This window comes from Giraffa tippelskirchi, chromosome 1, assembly GCF_054371585.1.
Source record: "Giraffa tippelskirchi isolate mGirTip1 chromosome 1, T2T-mGirTip1v1.2.pri, whole genome shotgun sequence".
Classification (NCBI taxonomy): Eukaryota; Metazoa; Chordata; class Mammalia; order Artiodactyla; family Giraffidae; genus Giraffa; species Giraffa tippelskirchi.
Genome location: NC_137275.1, coordinates 187,275,137 through 187,297,365, shown reverse-complemented (window position 1 = coordinate 187,297,365; position 22,229 = coordinate 187,275,137). Strand labels below are relative to the sequence as shown.

The window sequence follows — 22,229 nt, the reverse complement described above, 5'->3', positions numbered from 1 at the left end:
CCCACGTGGCAGGAGGAAATAAAACTGCGATTGGTGGACTTTTTTTATTCTTTTTTTTCTTTTATACTTCTTTGTTGTCATGACAATACCTGCTTCTGCCTGAACTTAACTTGATCTCAAATCTTGAACTTACCAATGTGTTTTTCTCATGGAAATGTCTTCCTTAAACTATGTTAATGTGTCAAAAAACTATGTATTTGCTTGGAAATCTGCCTTTCTTCAAGATTCTTCTCAACTGTTTTATGGCCAGTCATGACTCACCTTGTGCCATGCTGTCTCAAAATGCATGTTGTGGGTGAGGTTCCTGGTGCAACTCTCAGCTTTGAGGTGTTTCTTTTCTCTAATTAGCAGCTTGCTAATACGTATATAACTCCTTGCTAGAAACTAGCAAGGGGGCACTCTTTCTGTCCCCTCCTGATATCTATGTCAGAAGCTTTCTCTATCTCTTTTATACTTTAATAAATTTTATTACATAAAAAGATCTGAGTGATCAAGCATAATCACTGGCCCAGATCGAATTCCTCTTCTCCAGAGACCAAGAATCCTGGCATCAGTCACAGCTCATCGCAGCAAAATTTCAGTACTGAAGAGATCCTCCCAGAACTAAGAGTCTTTTAATAGTACAGAGACATAGATTACAAAATGAAAATACATATGACCCCCCTAATTTGTGGAGCTTCACAGGTGCCACTATGTGAGTCAGGAAGATCCCCTGGAGGAGGGCATGGCGACCCACTCCACTGTTCTTGCCTGGAGAATACCATGGACAGAGGAGCCTGGCAGGCTACAGTACATAGGGTCGCACAGAGTGGGACACTAATGAAGTGACCTTGCACTCACGCACCCTAATTTGTCAAGAAATAGCCGGAGTAACAGGCAAATTTGGCCCTGGAGTACAGAATGAAGCAGGGCAAAGACAGAGTTTTGCCAGAAGAACGCATTGGTCATAGCAAAGACCCTCTTCCAACAACACAACAGAAGACGCTACACATGAACATCACCAGATGGTCAATACCGAAATCAGATTGATTACACTCTTTGCAGCCAAAGATGGAGGAGCTCTATACAGTCAGCAAACACAAGACCGGGAGCTGACTGTGGCACAGATCATGAACTCCTTATTGTCAAACTCAGACTTCAGTTGAAGACAGTAGGGAAAACCACTAGACCATTCAGGTATGACCTAAATCAAATCCCTTACGATTATGTAGTGGAAGTGATAAATAGACTCAAGGGAATAGATCTGATAGACAGAGTGCCTGAAGAAGTATGGACGGAAGTTGGTGACATTGTACAGGAAGCAGTAATCAAGACCATACCCAAGAAATAGAAATGCAAAGAGGCAAAATGGTTTTCTGAGGAGGCCACACAAATAACTATGAAAATAAGAGAAGCAAAAGGCAAAGGAGGAAGAGAAAGATGTACCCATCTGAATGCAGAGTTCCAAAGAATAGCAGGGTGAGATAAGAAAGCCGTCCTCAATGATCAATGCAAAGAAATAGAGGAAAACACTAGAATGGGAAAGACTAGAGATCTCTCCAAGAAAATTAGAGATACCAAGGGAATTTTCCTGCAAAGATAAGCACAAAAAAGGACAGAAATGGTATGGACCTAACAGAAGCAGAAGATATTAAGAAGAGGTGGCAAGAATACACAGAAGAACTATACAAAAAAGATCTTCACAACCCAGATAATCACGATGGTGTGATCACTCACCCAGATCCAGATCATGGAACGTGAAGTCAAGAGGGCCTTAGGAGGCATCACTACGAATAAAGCTAGTGGAGGTGATGGAATTCCAGTTGAGCTATTTCAAATCCTAAAAGATGATGCTGTGAAAGGGCTACACTCCATATGCCAGCAAATTTGGAAAACTCAGCAGTGGCCACAGGACTGGAAAATGTCCATGTTCATTCCAATCCTAAAGAAAGGCAATGCCAAAGAATGCTCCAACTACCACACAATTATACTCATCTCACACGGTCGCAAAGTAATGCTCAAAATTCTCCAAGCCAGGTTTCCACAGTACGTGAACCATGAACTTGCAGATGTTCAAGCTGAATTTAGAAAAGGCAGAGGAACCAGAGATCAAATTGCCAACATCCGTTGGATCATTGACAAAGCAAGAGAGTTCCAGGAAAGCATCTGCTTCTGCTTCATTGATTATGCCAAAGCCTTTGAGTGTATGGGTCACAACAAACTGTGGAAAATTCTTTGAGAGATAGGAATACCAGACCACCTGACCTGCCTCCTGAGAAATCTGTATGCAGGTCAAGAAGGAACAGTTAGAACTGGACATGGAACAACAGACTTGTTCAAAATCGGGAAAGGAGTAAGTCAAGGCTGTATATTATTATCCTCCTTATTTAACTTATATCCAGCGTACATCATGAAAATGTTGGACTGGATGAAGCACAAGCTGGAATCAAGATTATCAGGAGAAATATCAATAACCTCAGATATGCAGATAACACCACCCTTATGGCAGAAAGCGACGAGGATCTTGATGAAGAGCCTCTTGATGAAGGGGAAAGAGAGTGAAAAAGCTGGCTTGAAACATTAAAAAAACCTAAGATCATTACTTTGCTGTCAAAGCTCCACCTAGTTACAGCTATGGTTTTGCGGGGAGTCATGCATGGATGTGAGAGTTGGATTGAAATGAAGGATGAGCACCAAAGAATCAATGCTTTTGAACTGAGGTGTTAGAGAAGACTCTTGAGAGTCCCCTGGAAATCATGGAGATCAAACCAATCAATCCTAAAGGAAATCAGTCCTGAATATTCATTGGAAGGACTGATGCTGAAGCTGAAGCCTCAATATTTTGGCCACTTGATGAGAAGAACACACTCATTAGAATAGACCCTGATGCTGGGAAAGATCGAAGGCAGGAAGAGAAGGTGCGACAGAGGATGAGATGGTTGGATGGCATCACTGACTCAATGGACATGAGTTTGAGCAACCTCTGGGAGATAGTGAAGGACAAGGAAGCCTGGCATGCTGCAGTCCATGGGGTCACAAAGAGTCAGACACGACTGAGAGCTGAACAACAGCAATCATTACAGAGAATTCAAGTGATGTTGCATGTAAAGAAAAATATGTGAAAGTCTATCTCCATTGGCTTTTTTTCCATAATGAATTTTCTCACCTTTTGCTTTATAAATTGCATTCATTTTACCCCCTTAATCCAGACTCAAACTTCTGTTTATATACTAGGAAACTCCTCCACCAACGTGTGTGTAAGCTGATCCCCTTTCAAGTCTGCTTGTTTCTGAGTGTAAATCTGCTGGCTCCCCGGGCCGCTCCAACAGGTAATTGCTGGTGACACTAAGGGCCCCCAGGTGCTCTGGCAAAGAGAAGCGTTGGGAGTGACCTTTGACAAGTGAAGTCCCTGCCTCCCTCTGCACGTGCCCATCTGCTCTGGTGATGCTCAAGAGCCCACCAGATGTGGCCATGGGAGGGGACCGCCTTGGGAACCAGGGCACAGGCCGCTCACGTTGCGGCTCCCTGGTGCTTTTAAAAGAACAACAGTACTTGCTCTTGAAGTTTATGAGTTTTTGTTTTTCCTGTTTTAGGCAAGGCAGAGAGAAAAAATGAATGAAGAACACAATAAACGCTTATCAGATACAGTGGGTAAGCTTCTGTCTAAATCAGATGAGAGGCTTCAGCTTCATCTGAAGAGAGAATGGCTGCTCTGGAGGATAAGGTGAGCCAACCCCATGGCCCCTTTAGAAAGAGGCGCCTCTGGCCTGGCCCGGCCCGGCCCAGTCTGTGTGTGGGGGAAATCTCCAGGACAGGAATTGGAAAACTGTTCCCATAGAGAGCCCCAGACTGAACTTCTTTACTGGTTATGAATAATTGAGTAGCAGCATTTCATGCTAGTGAATAAGCATGACAGCATCCACAGGCAGAGTGAGGTCAAGAATGCTGTTATCCCCATTCAGGAGACATGGACACTGAGGCTTAGAGAGGCCGGGCACCACGCACAGGCTCGCACACCCAGCAGTGCGGTACTGACTGGTCTGATCAGAGCCTGGACGCTTAACCGTGGTGCCGTCCAGCCCACTTTCCTCCAGAGGCTCTCGTGTCCATCATGGCATCCCTGATGGAGGGAGCATCAGGAGGGAGCTTGGTGCCTCTCCCCTCGGGTCACTTGGATGAGGCCCTGTTGTTGGAGTCCAGTGCCCTGAGGGCTGGCCTTCCTTGTCCCTCTCCCGCTCCCAGCCCGCTGATTGAGCACTTTTGTGGCCTTCCCGCAGGATTCGGGCAGCCGCACTCCAGTTCAGGCAGCTCAGTGCCCAGGAACCCTTCTGCTGGGCACAGCAGAGCAGCACCGTCACCCTGGGGTTTGTGACCTGGGTGTGCCACTCGCCCACTTTGTGGCCTGCTTTGCCCTCCTGTTAAGTGAGGACACAGTACTGCCCATCCTAGTCACGTGGGCACCCATGGGGCAGGCTCCCATCCTGGGGGAGGGCAGCCAGGCTGGAGTCCCAGAGGCCTTCCTTAGGAGGAGGCCCGGGGGAAGGGGCTGGCCGTGGTCCCTGACTTTGAGGCAGGTGTTTGTCTCCATGGAGTCCATAGTCAACCCAGGTGTGTCACTTCCCTGCTCTGTTCTTTGTTGTTTTCTGATTGTTGTAAATTCTTATTTTAACTTGAATTTGAGATTGATCCCTGTTCAGTTCCATGGGGATAATTTCTAGCGTTTGTAGTCTTCTGTTGTCTGAGGGTTGTTGTTAGAGATCAGGGGAGGGTGCACAGCTTATCCAGCTGCTGTTAAACGAGTTCAGCTGTATTTTGCACTAAGTCACTTTGTTGTCACCAAGCTCCTGTGGGGCTGCAGTGGATCAGTATTCTTTACAGAATCTCATTAAAAAGGCAGAGGCTAGTTGGTTAAAACAACGCACTCATTGTTTATAAAAATACTTGCCATGCATGTTTCCTAAAACCTCCCCTGGCTGAACCACACGCCCAAATGTATAAATGAGACCCATCTGGACCCTGAAGGGGTTAATCTGTTCCCCACACTGTTGCCACCACTGTTTCCTGTCCTCAGACCCAGGACCAACGGAAAAGCTGAGAGTCCAGGAGATATTTTTTTCTAAGTAGCTTGTTTTTTAATTGAAAGATAATTGTTTTACAGAATTTTGTTCTTTTCTGACAAACTACAGGAAAAATCAGCCATAGGTACACATATGTCCCCTCCCTTTTGAACCTCCCTCCCATCTCCCTCCCCATCCCACCCCTCTAGGTTGATACAAGATCATCTCTTAGTGAAGACCTCAGCGTGCTTTGTGTAAACCACAGTGAGCAAATTACACTCGAACTGCGTGTAAGCGCTTCGGTGTGTAGCCCTCAGTCTGTATGTTACTAAGGAATATAAGCCAGACACATGGTGTTCGCATGGAGGGGTTAGGTACCTTTCCTGTATTTCACTTGTCATGGGTTCCAGTAACCTGCGTCATCACTAAAGATAATCTTGGGTGGTGGCACAAGCTGTGTCCTTTTCTCCTTCAAACAGAAAGGTCTGGACGGCTTTGCTGAGAAATTTCTTACTCTTGCTAGTGGTGCTTCTGAGCAGCATCTGGCAATGAGCACGGTCCTCTTCAGGGCAGTTCATGCCATGCAGGGTTCACGGTGCCGCCATCGCTCTGCTGTCCTGCCCGGCAGGGCCATCTGGTCGCTGGATTCCAGGGAGGGCAGAGCCCGGCTGCAGGGAGGCTCCCGTCCTGGGTCTCTGCACTCAGTAGGAGGCTCTCACTGCCCCACGGCCCCGCTTCTCTTGAACAAGACAATTCTTTAAGAGGGCATTAAGCTAGAACAAAGCTTTTTTTTTTGGACTTGGCGGAAAGCATAGCTAATAGATTTTCAAATAAGTTTCTGGTTATAATCTAAAGCCTGTGTGATTGCCTTTTTGGACACAGTCTATTGTTACTCAGTTTTACACTTACCTCACTCCCTCGGCTGCCAGCTTCCCGGGAAGAGGTACTAGATGACAAGACCACCATCAAATGTGAAACCTTGACCCCCGCCTCGCCGCAGTCCCTTCGTCTGGACCGGCTGCACATGGGGGCGCTGTGCACGGCCAGCCACGAGGACATCAGGGACGCCCACAAGTAAGGGCCCTGTGTGCCTTGTCACAGTTTCAGGGACCCTGTGCCTCTTGGAAGAGTTGGAAGGATGATTCTAAAGGAATCCCACTGGATTAGGTGCCTATGTTTAGTGGTGAATCTCAGGTGCTGGAAGAGAAGAGCTCAGTGACCCCAGTGATTGTAGAAAACCTCCGTCTCTACGGATTGACTCCTGTGGGAGGTTTCTTCCTGCTCTTGCTAGAGCTCTGCCTGGCCCTGGGCACGTTCCTGATGGTGACGGCTCCGTGCCTCTTGGATTCGCTCTTGAGAGTCCCTCCCTTTTCCTCAAGGGTCTCCTCTCAGGAGGCTGTCTGTCCCCTCCTGTGACTGGCACTGTCCTCATTCAGACCACCACCTGCTGAGCTCCCATCCTGAGCCAGGCAGCACTCGATGGAGAGCCCGTGTGGTCACCTGACCAGCAGCCCTGCACGGTGACCGTCGCTCTCCTGCTGCGGACGGGGACGGTCACCCTGTGGGAGGCTGGGGGACCTGCCCAGAGCGAGGGAGCTCGCCTTCTCTGGGAGCGTCATCATCTGCCGAGCAGCGACCCTGAGGGAGGGTCGGAGCGCCCTCCTCGGGGGAGAGCTCGAGTCAGAGAATCTCAGCTTCCCGGGGTGGTTGTCTGTGGCCGGGAGCCTGCATTGCTCCTGTGGAGTGTGGTTGGTGAAGGAGACTCCACTGTCTGCTGCGAGGTTGAGGCGCGGGTGGTGCTGGGTGGCTGGTTCTATCAGTAGGTCTTGTGCACGGGTGTGTGCTGCACGTGGGCACCGGTTAAAGGCCATTTTCTCTCCCCGAAGGCCGACAGGCTCTCAGGACGGCCCCGGGAGCAACCCCAGCAGCAGCAACAGCAGCCAGGACTCGCTGCACAAAGCCCCGAAGAAGAAGGGCATCAAGTCCCCCATTGGCCGCTTGTTTGGCAAGAAGGAAAAGGGCCGGCCTGAACACCCCTGCAAGGAGGCGTCAGGACCAGGTGGCTGCTTCACCGTCCAGAGGGAGGAGGCATGTCCCCTGCAGGTGTGTCCCTTCTGTGTCTCCCCCGTCGTCCCCACGAGGCTCCTGTCACTCATGCTGGGTGTCTTCCTGGGAGCAGGAGCGGAGGAGGCGTCTGTCTTCTTGGTGTGTCTGTCCGCCCCGCGACATTCAGTGTACCCCAGGCAGTGGAGCCTGCCGCCCTGGAGCCCCTTCTGAGTGTGGTGTCCTCTGGTCAGAAAGTCGGCCTTTAGAACTCCGTTCACTCTCGGCCAACTGTTCAGAGAAACCCCTAACTTGGCCGTGTTGACTTTCTCTTAATATCTCGACCACTCTGCTTCTTCGTAGCTGGTATTTCAGAGACAGAAAACTCATCTCTGGATGCCCTGGGACTAAGCAAATTGGGAGGACAAGCTGAAAACAATCGGAAACTTCAGAAAAAGTAAGCTTTTTGTTTCTTGTCGATCTCACTGAACAGTTTTCAGTTGTTCCTGATTTTTAACTAATGTTTCCTGATTGAATGTGGCATCCTGCTCTGTATGTATATTATCTTCTGAACGTTGAACCCAAAGCCTTCATTAAACTGCCCTTTCTGGAAGACCCAGAGCATCTGGGATTTGGGAAGGACTCACACACGGGCTTCGGGTCCGCTTATGGAGGTTATCTGAAGAGGACGGGTCGTGGTTCACGCCTGAATCATGGCTCCTCAAAAGTGAGCTCTGGGGCATGGGGAAGCTCTGCGTTCCTGCGCCTCAGTTTCCCAGTCTGTGAGATGGGAGTCATCGTGGTGCGTTCCTCAAGGGCTTTTACGAGCGTCTGCTGTGCAGATACACCTGAGTAAAGGTGATAAGGTGCCGTAAACAGTGCCGGCCCCTGGCAAGTGGGATGCCCGTGGCTCTGAGTGAGTGCAGCGTGACGGGGCCTTGTCTCCAGCTTTCACGGGTTTGCTTCTCACACCAGCTGTCCAACAGGAAGTAGTCTCTTTGTTGTACTTTTTCTCTCTCCTCTGATAGGTTCTGTCTTTTTATCTTAAATAGACTGTTTTACTATAAATATTACTGTTTATCTATAAATAGTCTTACTGAGTTTTGATTCTGAGCTGTCATGGTACTGAAGGAAGCAGTAACAGTAGGGAGAGTTTCTTGCAAAGGAGCCGGGCATTGTGGTGCCCCCTTGTGAGGCACGGGCATTGCATGTACTTGTGTCTCTGGGTGCAGACCATGTTCTGGCCCAGGACAGGTTGTATGTCGGTGACACCTCCCTGACCAGAGCTCCAGAGGTGACCGAGACTGTCCCAGTGAACTGACAGGTGAGCGAGAAGCCTGAGAACTTTGTAGTCTCAGGTGAGAGTGAACCTGCGCATCCGGAAGGTGATGATACGGTAGAAGTCCTGGGTCTCGAGACAGGGGGAAGCTGGGTGGGCTCTGTGGTCACCCTGACAGTGAGGAGAGTCGTCTGGCTGCCGTCAGGCACCTTGAGAAACCAACACTGGCCTGGAACCCGGGCCACCCTTGAGCCCACGGGGACCCCTCCGCTAGAGGCCAGTTTGCCATTAGCCCTAGAGTTGCCTGTTAGTTTGCTTTTGTGAAATGTGCCTCATTTTAGCTCTCTTCTCAGAAATCCCAGTTTCCTTGCTGGCATGATGTTGGTGAAGTTCCAAGTGAAATGTCTCTGTCGTTGCTCATGACACTGTAGGAAGGGATACTCAGTCTTTGGTTCCTGTAAGTGGAAATTTGTGGAAACCACTTAACAGCAAAATCTGATGTGAATGTTGCAGTGTTTGAACTGCATTAAAATGTTTTCTAAAATAACCTAGGGTCATTGCCACTTGGCTTTATGAAACTTAATATACAAACTAGGCCTTTTGCCTCCTGGAACTGCACGAGGAAAATTTGTCCTCTGGATTTTGCTGATGTGTTTTATTTCACATTCTCATACTTAACTATAACAAGAATGCTGAATTTGTGGCTCTGCCCTCCGGTCCTCCCACCCCGCTGCTCCCGAAAGTTCATATTTCACCTGGGATCCAGAGTAGTGTCAGTTGGCCAAAATGTGTCACTGTGTTTCATGCACTTACTTTGTCATTCTCAGGAGGTATGCTTGAGCCCTTGACAGTATGAGGAGAGAGCTCTGTTGGGTTATTTCCCCAGCATGTGATTCAGTTCCATGTGGGGTAGGGGTGTGTGTGTGTGTGTGTTGTCTGGTAGGCAGGTTTCTCTGGAGCTGGGTGTTAAGGTGGACATCTAACTCTGTGTGTGTGTGCATCTGTGCAAGTGCACAAGTGGGTTGTTCTTGGCTCTGTTGCCATGCGTGGCAAGTTCTAGGATGTTCTGGTGTCCTCTGTAGAGAACAATTCAAAGTTAAAAGATTTCCCGGCCACAGTGGGTAATCTCAGTTCTGTCAGTCAACCAAAGACAACATTGACTTCAGGGAAAATGCCTTATCATGTTTTATAACGTGAAAAAATATTTTAGTATTCCAGAAAAAAATCACTTGCATATAGTTTAACATTTATGGCATTATAGATGTGAGAATCAGTTTGTTTCTCAAAACTATTTTCTTTCTATTAAGCCCCAATTTGTCTCAAAGGTATTCTTTAAATTGCTCAATTTACGCAGCCAATGCATCCACTATCAGAGAATTTTTGAGGGTTGGTGAGTCTCAGATTTTCAAGTTCTGTGGAAACTCCCAGGGACAGCACTGCGGATGCACCAGGTGCTGGACGTGCTCCGTGAGGAGTGGAGGCCAAGGCCGCCGGGACCTCCACGTCCCTGTTGGTCATGGCAGTGTCCAGGGTGTGCAGGGACTCCCTCCGGGCATCACGTACCTCCTGCTCTAAATGCTGTCTTTCCTGTTCCCCTTGGTGGACACTGTCATACACCAGCTCGCAAGGGATGCCAAGTCAGCAGGTTTGCTGAGCTGTGTGTGTCCTGAAGCCTCCCCATGGGGCTCATCCCCAGCTCCAGGCTCTGAGCTGAGCAGTGCTGCAGGAGTGGGGCATGGTTTTGGTGAAGGGGAGCCCAGCAAACCCTCGTAGGAGGTGCTGGGCTGTGTGGACGGTCAGTCTCAGAAAACAAGGCCACACCTGTTGTCTGGGTGGTGCCACCTGTGTAGCATTTGATGAGCAGAAGCTCACGCAGCCATCTTGTTAGGAAAGACAGCTTGATCATGGTGCTCATGTTCTGCTTTAAAGCACCTGTTGTCATCCACAGATGGCGTGATTTTCTCTTGGGCGTGTCTGTTCCCCATAGAATTCACTGTATTTCTGAATGTCGTCGGCAGGCTGCTGGCTCTGTGGTTCTGGCTGGGGCCTGGCCTCCTGGTTCTTCACGCCCAGGCACCTCAGAAGGCCCCTTATGGCTGGGGTTCTTGGGCGACTTCTGGGGAGTCTGGTGTGGAGAGGGTTCAGGAACACCTAACTGGGGGCCCTGGCATTGCGATGCCCCCTGGAGTTACCTCCCTCTGGGCCGGCTTCCACGTTGAGTGGTTTTGTTTGCATCACCCACACTGAGCAGAAGTGCAGGCTGCCTCCGGGGGGGGGGCGGGGGGGCGGGTCTAGTGTGGCAATGCGGACTCCTAAGCCCACTTCCAGGAAGACTGCTTGCAGTGATCACCCTCCTCAGGTGGGACACTGTCAAAGCACGTGGCCCAGGAATCAGAGCACAAACCGGAACACAGATGGCATGCTTCGGGCACACCGCATGTTCAGTGTCAGCACCTGCCACACATCCAGCCTGCCCAGGTGTGCAGTGGGCCTGCCACCGCCTCATCACCCCCTAGTCAGGGAAATGGGTCTGGTGACCTCTCAAGGCCACATGCTGACTGAGCTTTCCGCTGTGTGGTCAGCAAACCATGGCCCATGGCCCACATCCAGCACCGAGGTTCTTTGTAAATAAAGCTTTCTGGAACATACCACATCTGTTCATTTACAGAAAATCTATGCCTAACTTTGTGTCAAGACAATACAGCTAGTTCAGGAGCCACCTGCGACCCTGTGGTGGCCGGGAAGCTAAAAATATTTACACCCCGAACTCTGAGAAGCCCCTTGCTGCTCTAGTCGCCCAGACCCAACCCTTAGAGTAAGGCACCAGGCTTGGCAGAATGGAGAGTGGTCATGGACCTCTTTGTGGACACTGAGGACACAGGACAGATGACTGATGCATGACCCAATGCCGGGCGAGGAGGCGGCTCGTCCAAAGCCTAGTTCCTACTCAGGGAGTCACCCCCACCTTGGCTCCCTCCTACAATAAAGCAAGGGGCCTACCGGCGCACTACCAACTCCTCTCCCACTTATCTGGAATTTCAGCAGCAGCGTTTAGGGTCCAACCCCTACAGGGTCACCACCACCTCTGACAACTCTGCAGACAGCTCAGGGCACATGTTCTTCCACAGCCGGGAGCAAAGCAGGTTTTACTCTCCCTCCCGGGCTGGATCTGATGCTCACAGCTAACAGCCGATCCAGAGCACTGCGGCCTCCAAAAACCTGTAGCAGAGACCACCCATCCGCAGCTTCAGGGGTCTCACCCAGAAAACATCAACAAGGTAACACGGAGGCAGCAGCATGCCCAAAGGATCTCCCAGTGTGACTCTTCATCACTAAGAAGTCAGAGAGAACTGTTCCAAAAATACGGCCAGAGTGAAAACTTAGCGATTCTCCCAACTTTCTGATCAAAACAGCTTTCTCCCGCAGACTGGCCTTGGTCTTACACTGACTAGGCTCTATTTCTTATTAGAAAGTCAGCACCAGGCAGAGCACCGCGGGAAGCAGGGATGACACTCTGGTCGTGGGAGGCACCCCTCTCTCAAGCAGGTGCTGGCTCACAAGTGCGACAAGCCCTGTCATCCCTGGCTGAGTCCGATCTGGGCACAAGAGGGACGGGGTGCAATTACACAGGAACCCGACCCCAGCTGATACCTCAGCACAGAGTAAAGGCAGACATCTCAAGTTAGCCAGCCTGCGAAACGCACACCCGCTTCACTGCAGATCAGCACACCTGCTCGGGTCTACTGCCTTCTCTGCAGGGCGGACACAGCCCCCAGCTGATTCAGCCCAGGAAGCCGAATAATAGCCATATGGGAAGCTTAAATAGACCCAGGTAATGAAAAATGTCTCCATAAAATCAAAATCTATGATCACTGAACAAACTCTGTGTTAGACAACATATGTAAGACACAGTATGGAAAAGAAAAAGACATCTGAAGTAAAAAATTGGAAGGGAGAATAAGAAAGTTATTATATTAACAGAATTGTCTGATCAGAATACAAGCAGTCTACAAAAAAAAAATAAAATAGAAGGTAATGCACGGTTGGATGACATTATTGACTCAATGGGCATGAGTCTGAGGAAACTCCAGGAGATATTGAAGGACAGAGAAACCTGGTGTGCTGCAGTACATGGGGTCACAAAGAGTTGCCCACGGCTGAGCAACTGAACAACAGCAATAACAATACATGCTTGTGTCATGTGAGTAGGAGAGATAATAGCTGCTGTGTGTGTGTGCTGTGTATGTGTGCGTATTAGTTGCTCAGTTGTGTCCAACTCTTTGTGACCCCATGGACTGTAGCCCACCAGGCTCCTCTGTCCATGAGATTTCCTAGGCAAGAATACTGGAATGGGTAGCATATACTTGTATGAGTCATACATGTATGTGTATTGTCTATTGGGTAAATCCTTAGAAGTGAAATTATTGTGTCAGTGGGTTAGATAATTTTATACTTTTGCTCAGATAATGACAAAGCCCTCAAAAAAAGGCTGGACCATTTTAACTCACGCTAAGAGTGAACATTCAGAAAACTAAGATCATGGCATCCGGTCCCATCACTTCATGGCAAATACATGGGGAAACAGTGAAAGACTTTATTTTTTTTGGACTCCAAAATCACTGCAGATGGTGACTGCAGCCATGAAATTAAAAGACACTTACTCATTGGAAGGAAAAGTTATGACCAAAATAGACAGCTTATTAAAAAGCAGAGACATTACTTTGCCAACAAAGGTCAGTCTAGTCAAGGCTATGGTTTTTCCAGTGGTCATGTATGGATGTGAGAGTTGGACTATAAAGAAAGCTGAGCTCAGGAGAATTGATGCTTCTGAACTGTGGTGTTGGAGAAGACTCTTGAGAGTCCCTTGGACTACAAGTAGATCCAACCAGTCCCTCCTAAAGGAGATCAGTCCTGGTGTTCATTGGAAGGACTGATGCTGAAGCTGAAACTCCAATACTTTGGCTACCTGATGTGAAGAACCAACTCGTTTGAAAAGACCCTTATGCTGGGAAAGATTGAGGGCAGGAGGAGAAGGGGATGACAGAGGATGAGATGGTTGAATGGCATCCCTGGCTCAATGGACATGAGTTTGAGTAAACTCTGGGAGTTAGTGATGGACAGGGAAGCCTGGCATGCTGCAGTGCACGGGGTTACAAAGGGTCGGACACAACTGAGCAACTGAACTGAAGAGAAGAGTAAACAAGTTTCCCTGTTTCCCTACATCCTCGCCACGTTGAACTTAAATTCTTTGCTAGTCTAAGAAGTAAAAATGGGGCACCACAGTATTGTGGTTTTAATTTCCATTCACATCACGGGAAAGGTTCTTGTGCCTTTCCTTTTCATGTACAATGTGGGCTTGTCAAGGTTTCTGGATATGAAGAGGGAAGAGCTTGTTGTTTTAGTCACTAATTCATGTCCAACTCTTTGTGACCCCATGGGCTGTAGCCCACCAGGCTCCTCTGTCCATGGGATTTCCCAGTCATGAATACTGGAATGGGTTGCCATTTCCTCCTCCAGGGGATCTTCCCGACCCAGGGATCAAACCCAAGTCCCCTGCACTGCAGGCAGATTCTTTATTGTCTGAACCACCAGGGAAGCTCAATTCCATCCATAACTCCCCTTTAGTTTGCCTTCACTGGTGTTGTCCAAACCAAGGAAGATATTTGATAGCTTCCACACCTGTCATTCCTTCCTTTTTCACCACAGTCCATATGGGACTCACAGCATGCTTAAGAAGAAATATAAATATTGTACATACAGGGCCAAGAAGTCAGAGGCTGTATCTATAAATCTGTCAAATTAAAGTATAGATCTTGGGTCTAAAAAACATTAAATGCTATTGTGTCCACATAACTGGAGGGAGAAGATTAGACTTTCACATAACCTGTCAAAAGCCTGTGGGTCTCCAATGGAAAACCCCAGATATTATAAAAAGATTATTTTTTCTATGCTTCTACCACTTCTAAGTTGATCCAAAAAAGCAGGTATGATGGGTATTGTAATTTTTTCACTGATTCCATATTCTTGCATAAACAATTATTTTCAACTCGTCCCTTTAACCGAAGCAAAAGTTCTTGGGCTTTTCCCTCCTTCTGTGCATCTCCACTCTGCCACAAGGAATAAATATCAGCTGTCTTTTTAAAACGTTAATCGATTTTTCCTTTGTGAACAAGTTTGTTCATATTATTACCTTTCCCAAGAAAGAAATAGACAGTTGGTTGCTTTGTACGATACATATGCTTATATTGCCCCTGAAAGAATTTTCTAGTGACTAAACATACTTTTCCATTACTTTAGAATCTTGACCTGGCTATTGGTTTTCTCACCAGAATAAAAGGGAAGCTAGGAAATAAGTTTTGGAATATTGACAAGTCATTCCTACTTACTGTAAGACTTCTTGAAGCCAATCTTTCTGTTTTTTAATTGGCTTCACTATTTTGGAGGTATTTTTATTACAATAGAGAATGATTTTGGCCAAGATGAAATTTTGCTTTTCCTTTCGCAGATTTCTGATAACACATTGTTCAAAGAGAAAAGTATATTTGTTAATTGCATCTTCCATGGTGTATATTGCATCTTCTTGAGTTTTGGTAAGATATTCCAAGAGCCCAGAAAATTTATCTGCTTTTAAAACTTCTAGGCTCTGCTTGAGGTGACAAACTAAGCTGCGGTCGAAATTCTTTGTTCTGTGAGTCCTGAGGGGCCGAATCCATCTTCATACTTCTTAAAATACTGAGCCATGTTTCTCTGAGTCTTGGCCACTTCGTTTTGCTTAATATTGTTCCTGGGTTTTAGAAGGACAAGGTAATCATCAAAAAAAAAAAAAAAAAAAATCAAAGGGCTTTCTCAAAGAGTTTATCCAGTAGTGAGACAAAAAGCTTTTCCTGTAAGATCGAGAATAAGACCAGGATGCCCTGTTTTACTACTTCTATTCAATATCTTGTTGACAATTCTATGCACTTTATTTTGGCTATTATTACATCAGCTCCACCTCAGATCATCAGGCATTAGATCCTGGAGGTTGGGGACCCCTGCTCTAGGGGGTGTTCCCTCTGTTGTTGGGGGTGGAGTATGTAGGCGGTGTCATAGGCCTGGCTGCTAGGACCTACCTTGTGTGGAGGCTACCAGCTGCTCATTAGTGGTACCTGGTCACAAGGAAGCTGGCTGCAGAACCCCATGGGACCCGGAGCCAGTGCTGGCTCACTGGTGGGCATGGCCAGGGTCCAGAAAACTCCTGGGCTGTTGCCCACCCACTGGTGGGTGAAGCCAGGTCCTGGGGTTAGAGCCAGATGACTGGCAGGCAGAGCCATGCCCTGGAGTCTGGCCGCAGGGCCCAGGTATCCCGAGTTGGTATCAGATCACTGGTGCAGGGTGGGCGGAGGGGGGTAGTTCCTGACACAGTTGGGGATCAAATCTGGGGTGTCCTGAAGCTTGTATTGGCCTGCTAATAGGCAAGGTTGGGGCCCAGTTGGTCCTAGGACAGGGTGTCGCCTGCTGTGTACAGGTTGCATCCACAGTCTGCAGGACTGTGATTTTCTTGCATTCTGCCCCCTGGTGGGTGAGGCTGTCCAGAGGCTAGTGAAGGTTTCCTGGAGGGCAGGGCCCTTGGCTGCCCACTGGCAGGTGGAGCTGGGTCTTGGCCCACTGGTGGGCAGTGCCATGTCTAGAGGCATGCTTAGAGGTGGCGGTGGGCTCAGGAAGTCTTTACTCAGCTTGTCTGCTGATGGTGGAGCTGTTAGTTGTTTGGCCTGAAGCATCCCAGCACTGTGGACAGTGATTGCAATCATGAAATTAAAAGACACTTGCTTTTTGGAAGAAAAGCTATGACAAACCTAGACAGTGTTAAAAAGCAGAGACATTACTTTCTGACAAAGGTCTGTATAGTCAAAGCTATGATTTTTTCAGTAGTCATGAACAGATGTGAGAGTTGGACCAAAAAGAAGGCTGAGCATTGATGCTTTTGAACTGTGATGCTGGAGAAGACTCTTGAGAGTCCCTTGGACAGCAAGGAGATCAAACCAGTCAATCCTAAAGGAAATCAACCCTGAATATTCATTGGAAGGACTGATGCTGAAGCTGAAGTTCCAATACTTGGCCACCTGATGCAAAGAGCTGACTTATTGGAAAAGACCCTGATGCTGAGAAAGATTGGGGGCAGGAGGAGAAGGGGGCAACAGAGAGTGAAATGGTTGGATGGCAACATTGACTCAATGGACATGAGTTTGAACAAATTCTGGGAGATAGTGAAGGACAGGGAAGCCTGGCATGCTGCAGTCTGTTTGCATGCTGCAAAGCGTTAGACATGACTTAGCGACTGAACAATAACAACATCCCAGCACTGGTGCCTACAGGCTGTTGGGTGGAGCTGATCAACCCCACCCAACTCATTAGCTATTGGGGCTAATGAGCTAGAGGGAAGATCCCACAATAGTGCCTACCAGTACCCGTGTCCACCAATAGAAGAAGCTTCCAAATATGGCTGTTATTTTTCAGTTGCTAAGTTGTGTCCAACTCTTTGGGACCCCATTGACTGTAGCCTGCCAGGCTCCTCTGTCAATCCCCTTTATGGATCACAGTCTTGTCGTGGCAAAGGGGCTTGTGTAATTCAATGAAGCTATGAGCTATGCCATACAGTGCCACCCAAGATGGGTGGGTCATGGTGAAGAGTTCTGACAAAACATGGTCCACTGAAAAAGGAAATGGCAACCCATTCCAGTATTCTTGCCATGAGAATCCCATGAACAGTGTGAAAAGCATAGCTGTTACCAGTGTCTATACCCACAGACTGAGCCGCACCCACCCACTGCCTCTCTGGGACCCTCTTTAAGACCAGCAGGTAGCTCTAACCCAGGTTTCCGTCAAGTGACCACTTTTACCCTAGGTCCCAGTGCATGTATGTGCTCTTTAAGACTGAAGTCTCTGTTTCCTCCAGTCCTGTGGGACACGCAAAATTAGGACCCTGCTTGCCTTCAAAGCCAAATGCTCTGGGGGTTCATCTTGCTGATGCAGGACCCCTGGACTGGAGAGCCCAACTGGGGCTCAGAACTCTCCTGTGGAAAAACCCTGCAATATAATTCTCTACTTTGTGTGTTGTCCACCCAGGAGTATGGTACTTGATGATATTGTGAGTCTGCCCACTCCAACCATCTCAGTGTGGTTCCTGCTTTATGTCTTTAGTTGTAGAAGATCTATGCTGGTAGGTTCCTGTCTTTTTCATCAGTGCTTGTTCTGCAAATAGTTGTAATTTGGGCTGCCCATGAGAGGATCCAAGCTCAGGGTCTTTCTGCTCTGCCATCTTGCCCAGTCTCTGTATTGTGATCTTGTTTTCAGAATAGAGACATGCAAGGGGAACTCTCCTGGTGCCTCCTCCCCTTCTCTGGCTCCTCCTCCATTTGCCCTTCCCAGTTCTTAGTGGGAGGTTTCCTTGCTTGACCACTCTTAGTGTGGAAGATGGACTGTAGCAGGCTCAGTCCAGGGAGGGCAGATCACTTCCTCTTACTTTGAAAAATACTTTGTAAGCACTTAAGCCCTCCTTCCACCACACCTATCTCTATAGTATTCCAGTCATGGCAGGATGATGTTATGAAAGTAATACTCCTCAGTTTATCTTTTCCATCTCAAAACTTTGTGTCCCCAAGACTGGCATGGCTGGACCCAAACTAGAATTGGCTGAGTATTTAGGGACATTCAGGGTATGGCGTTCCAGTGGAGCTTGGTAGGGATCCTACCTCGGTGGCCTTGGTGCAATAGCCCTTTCCTCTTTCCTTTCAGAGGTCCTGCCCTAATGCCCCTCCATTCCCCAGAAGTCACGCGTTTCTTGCTTTTGCTGTTCCTTTTGTGGAGGACACTCTGCCTTCATCTTCAGAGGAAGACAGAAATGAATTCTTGTCAATCAAGTGTCAGGTCACTTATCCCTTTCTCAGAGGACTTCCTTAGTGCCCACCTAAAGTATTAGCCTTGCCAGTGTTCGTCATGTTTATTTAAAGTAAGCTTGATGAGAGCATAAAGTTGCCTTGTTTTATATCCAATCCAAAGAGCACCTGACCCACGATAGGCACTTAATAAGTGTTTCACTAGTGGTTATTTACCTTTTCACTCTTTTCTCCATTGGAAGTTCTCACCTTAGAAGAGTTTGTTGGAAATATCAAACAGTACAAGAAAGACCATTAGGTACAAAATACTCATGTGTTTATGAATTCATGACCAAATTAAATATGCAATTTTATATAAAAAAGAGGCGTGTGTGTGTTTTTCTCCCCCATCCTCCCATTCTTCTCTAGAGTAGTTCTGAGTGACACGGGTTCAGGAGTGTGTGTTCTTGCTGTGTGACCCACTCCTTCCTTCTTGCTTTTATGCCTCAGGCTCAAGATTGCCCTGCATGAATGTGTTTCCTGCTCTGACTCAAATTTCTGGGCACCAGGTTCTGGGGGACTGGAATTCAGCCCCTCCTCCATCCTTCTCCCCCCTGCCCTTCCCCTGACCCGGCTGGCCCGGGTCCCCCACAGCCTCCCCAGGTGGTATCTAAGTCCCACCTGGGCCTGCTGGGCTCCCTGGAGGTATGGACTAGCTCTGACAGAGCTATTGGGAAGGGGTGGTGGGACCCTGCTTGCTGGGATCCTTCTGTGGCCCCTCACTTGTGAGCCTCCTGCCACTCCTGAGCCACCTTCCCTTTCTGTCCCTGCTGGCCTTTCTGCATCCTCATCAGTGGGCCAGAGACTCAGGCCTGCAACCTCATGCATACCTAATTCCCCTGCCGTTGGATTTCAGGTCCTGGCTCTCCCATCCCCCTAGAGTTCTTGGGAGGCCTCCACGGCCCCTCCTATACCCTTCCCAGAGTGAAGGTGCTGGTGCAGAGCAGCACACCCCACCTCGGAGGCTCCCCTTCTGTCCCCTTCACCTCAGCCTCACCCTGAGCTCAGCAGAAGTGAGTTGACCAGCCAGTAGAGGGCAGCACATGTCTGGTTTCCAAGCCTGCCACCTGAAGGACTTAAGAGGAGAGGCAGCCATGGCCTTGAAGTCTAGAGCTCAGACACCGTGGGTCACAGCCACTGAAATCGCACTTGACCTGCCACCTCCTGCTCCTTCTCTTGACGAGGCCTTGACCTCAAATCCCTAGGTCTTGGCACCACAACATTGATGCAGAGGTTCCATTTTTGGGGGGTTTGCTCTATGCCAGATTCCTGGGGGTGGAGCCCCCCACAGCGGGCCCTGGGACCAAAACCCAATTCCTCTCCCTAAAGCATCTTTCTTAGATGAGATGACTCCTGAGTGCTGAGGACAGGAGCTCAGTCTCTCTGGCTCCACCTTCATTAGAGGGACCCTGTGTTCTGAATCTAACAAGGGTGTGTGGAGTGAGATACAAATCTGAATTAGAAAAGGGGGAGAGGGTCAGTTGTGGCCCAGCTTTCCCCCATGGGGCTGCAAGATACTGTCTTAATCCTCCACCATCCTCCAGTCTCTTCCCTCCTCTTCTCTGGACTGACCTTGGTTTTGCCCCTGTTCAATTCCCCCATTCTTCCCTGTTATCACCAACCAGCACTGAGTAAGGTCACATGCTTCATTATGATCCTTCTTTACAAGGACTCCTATTCTCCATGTCAGTGCCCTTTTCCCTGACCTTTGACCCCTACCGCATCCCACCCCTTCAACACAGTCATATCCTATGGAGTTACCTGCTGAAGTTGAGGACAGTCTGATTCTCGTGATGGGTCCAACACCATGGTGATTCCCGAGCCCACCCTCCCCACCCCTGCAACCTCATCCCCAGCATGCTGAAGGCGTGCACCATGCCCTCCAGAGTCACTCAGCGGGGCCAGGACATCCTCTGTCACAGCCGGTGACACTGTTTTCCTGTAAAGCATCAGAGTCAATTCTACCACCTCAACCATTGCCTCATCAGCATGGGGACCCCTGCTTGGCTTTATAAAAATGAGAGCCATCCAGGGTCTTTTTCTGCTTTTCTTCCTTTGAGGGGACAGAGGCCACTATGTTTTTGTCGGTGGTGATTTTGTTCATTGTTGTCTGCATTTTTTTGCAAAATTTACCCTCTTCCTGTAAGAAGCTGTGCTGGCCAGCAGCTGGGGGAGGAGCCCAAAGGAGCATGGGATTGCTGGACTCAGGTCCCATCACCCTCTACTTTCTCTCCCCCTGTTCCAGCATTTCCTTGGGTTTCCATCTCCAAACCTGAGCGGTAAAGGATGGGGGGGAAAGAGAAGTTTCTCATTGCACCAAGAGGCGCTGCTTCCAGGGCTCCAGCTCTGAACAACCTCTGCCACCTTCTCAGGCCTGGATGCCCACAGCCCTGGAAGCGACGCTGGCAGAGGGCAAGCCTTCCACTTGCGGCTTCTGGCAGCTGCACCACAGGGGTGGAAGCCTGGAGTTGGGCTCTGAAGGCTTAATTTCTACCCTGACTTCTCCAGTGAGGATTTGAGTAGGCTCCACGTGGAAAGGCCCACAAAGCCTCTGCAACCCTTCAAGTCTTGATGGAGACGTGGGGCCAACAGAGGTAGGACCCTGCCTGCCCACTGCTGCTCCCTAGGAGGGGGCTGCCTGCGCAGACCAGGACACACAGCCTCCCAGCGGGAGAGTTTCCCCTTTGATGCTAGGGTTCTCCAACCCACAGACAAGATGCCATGGTCCTCAGCTCTCTGCCCAATGCCCACCTCCCAGGAGTTGTTTCCCGGCCGGCCGTGGAATCAGGACCTCCGCACAGGGCCACTGCTCTGGTCCACGAGGCCAGGCACCCTCCTCTCTGTGCTGAGCTATGTTAGCTGGTGAGAGCAGCTGCACCCAAAGGGTCCTGGTTACTCGAGTCCTCTGTCCCTGGGAGGTGGAGGGGGCGATGCAGAGGAGCAGAGGGGCAAAGACAAGTGGGGACAACAGCAGCAGGGTCAGAAGAGGGTGGCAGCATCTCAGACCACGGCCGAGGAGGAGGATGGGGACGCCGAGGAGGCAGCCGGAGCGGGCGCCGAGGACGGACTATTCCAGAACAACCAGCGCCGCTTGGGCTGCCGCTTCAGGTGCAGATAGTCCTCCTTCTCACGCTCCTTCCGGGCCCGCTGGTAGTGGTCTTCCTCCTTCAGGTACCAGACAGGTGGCCACCGGTGTTTCTCGAAATACTGCTGGTTTTCTGGGGCAGAACGGCAGTAGGGCTGGGTGAGGAGGACACAGGAGGAGGGGCAGAGGGACTCCCACCCCCACCCCGCTGCCATGGGACATGCCTCTGGTCCTCCTAGGACCACATGCCAACCCCTGGGGACCGGACCTGCCTTCACTGAGCCCCCAAAAAGAGTCAGTTGCCCAGGAAGTGGAGCCAACGGTCCACACTGGGGAAAGGCATTTCCACTTGTGTTTTTCTTCAAAAGCAGAGGGACGATCCTATCAAGGCTCCGAGAATAAAGCACGCTGCGGCAAGGGATGAGGGAGAAACGGCAAGAAGAACTGTGGGCAAGAAGATATTCGGCCTGGCTGGGGTGGCAGCAAATGCAGCTGGCAGCGCTGAGGTTCTGAGAGGGGAGGTGGGGGGGGTGGGGGTATGCTGGAGGTCAGATGGGAGAGAAGGCTAGGCTGAGGGGTTTGGACTTATTCTAGAAGGTGTGGGGGCTCCACGGAAGTTTGGGACCAGGGAAGTGATGCAGTTGGAGCTGTGCTTTAGAAAGAAAATGCTAGAAGGGTGACAAGGAGAGAGCAGGAGTGGGAGAACTGGTAGAATACTAGTGGGGAGGAGGGTCACAGCAAAGCAGACGGTGCCCAGTGAAGACCTCAAGACTGAGCAGCAGGAACTGGAGGAGGCCAGCCACACCTCTCCCTGGATCCCATGAATCTTGGATCCCTGGATTCCTGTCAGGCCCCAGGACCTGAGACATCAGTTA

The 22,229-nt window shown here is 49.4% G+C and overlaps 2 protein-coding genes across 7 annotated transcripts in view; one reads left to right on the top strand and one right to left on the bottom strand.

Moving 5' to 3' along the window:
- LOC145515249 (liprin-alpha-1-like) overlaps positions 1 to 21,440 on the top strand; it is a 29,039-nt gene extending 7,599 nt beyond the window's left edge. The window contains exons 2-7 of one of the 4 annotated variants that reach the window (XM_081515123.1): positions 3,214 to 3,308; positions 3,573 to 3,703; positions 5,966 to 6,110; positions 6,923 to 7,139; positions 7,443 to 7,536; positions 20,642 to 21,440. In XM_081515123.1, coding sequence (XP_081371249.1) covers positions 6,061 to 6,110; positions 6,923 to 7,139; positions 7,443 to 7,490 — 315 coding nt within the window. In that variant the 5' untranslated portion in view covers positions 3,214 to 3,308; positions 3,573 to 3,703; positions 5,966 to 6,060 and the 3' untranslated portion in view covers positions 7,491 to 7,536; positions 20,642 to 21,440. Of the gene's footprint in view, positions 1 to 3,213; positions 3,309 to 3,572; positions 3,704 to 5,965; positions 6,111 to 6,922; positions 7,140 to 7,442; positions 7,537 to 16,263; positions 18,593 to 20,641 lie in introns of those variants that run through there. The other 3 variants (XM_081515114.1, XM_081515103.1, XM_081515093.1) reach the window with 3 other exon arrangements.
- The window catches only part of RHOBTB2 (Rho related BTB domain containing 2), a 44,930-nt gene continuing 41,225 nt past the window's right edge, over positions 18,525 to 22,229 (bottom strand). For 2 of the 3 annotated variants that reach the window (XM_081515009.1, XM_081515015.1), the window contains one exon: positions 18,525 to 21,487. In XM_081515009.1, the coding sequence (XP_081371135.1) occupies positions 21,270 to 21,487 (218 nt within the window). In that variant the 3' untranslated portion in view covers positions 18,525 to 21,269. The remainder of the gene's footprint in view (positions 21,488 to 22,229) is intronic. The other variant, XR_014060777.1, reaches the window with a different exon arrangement.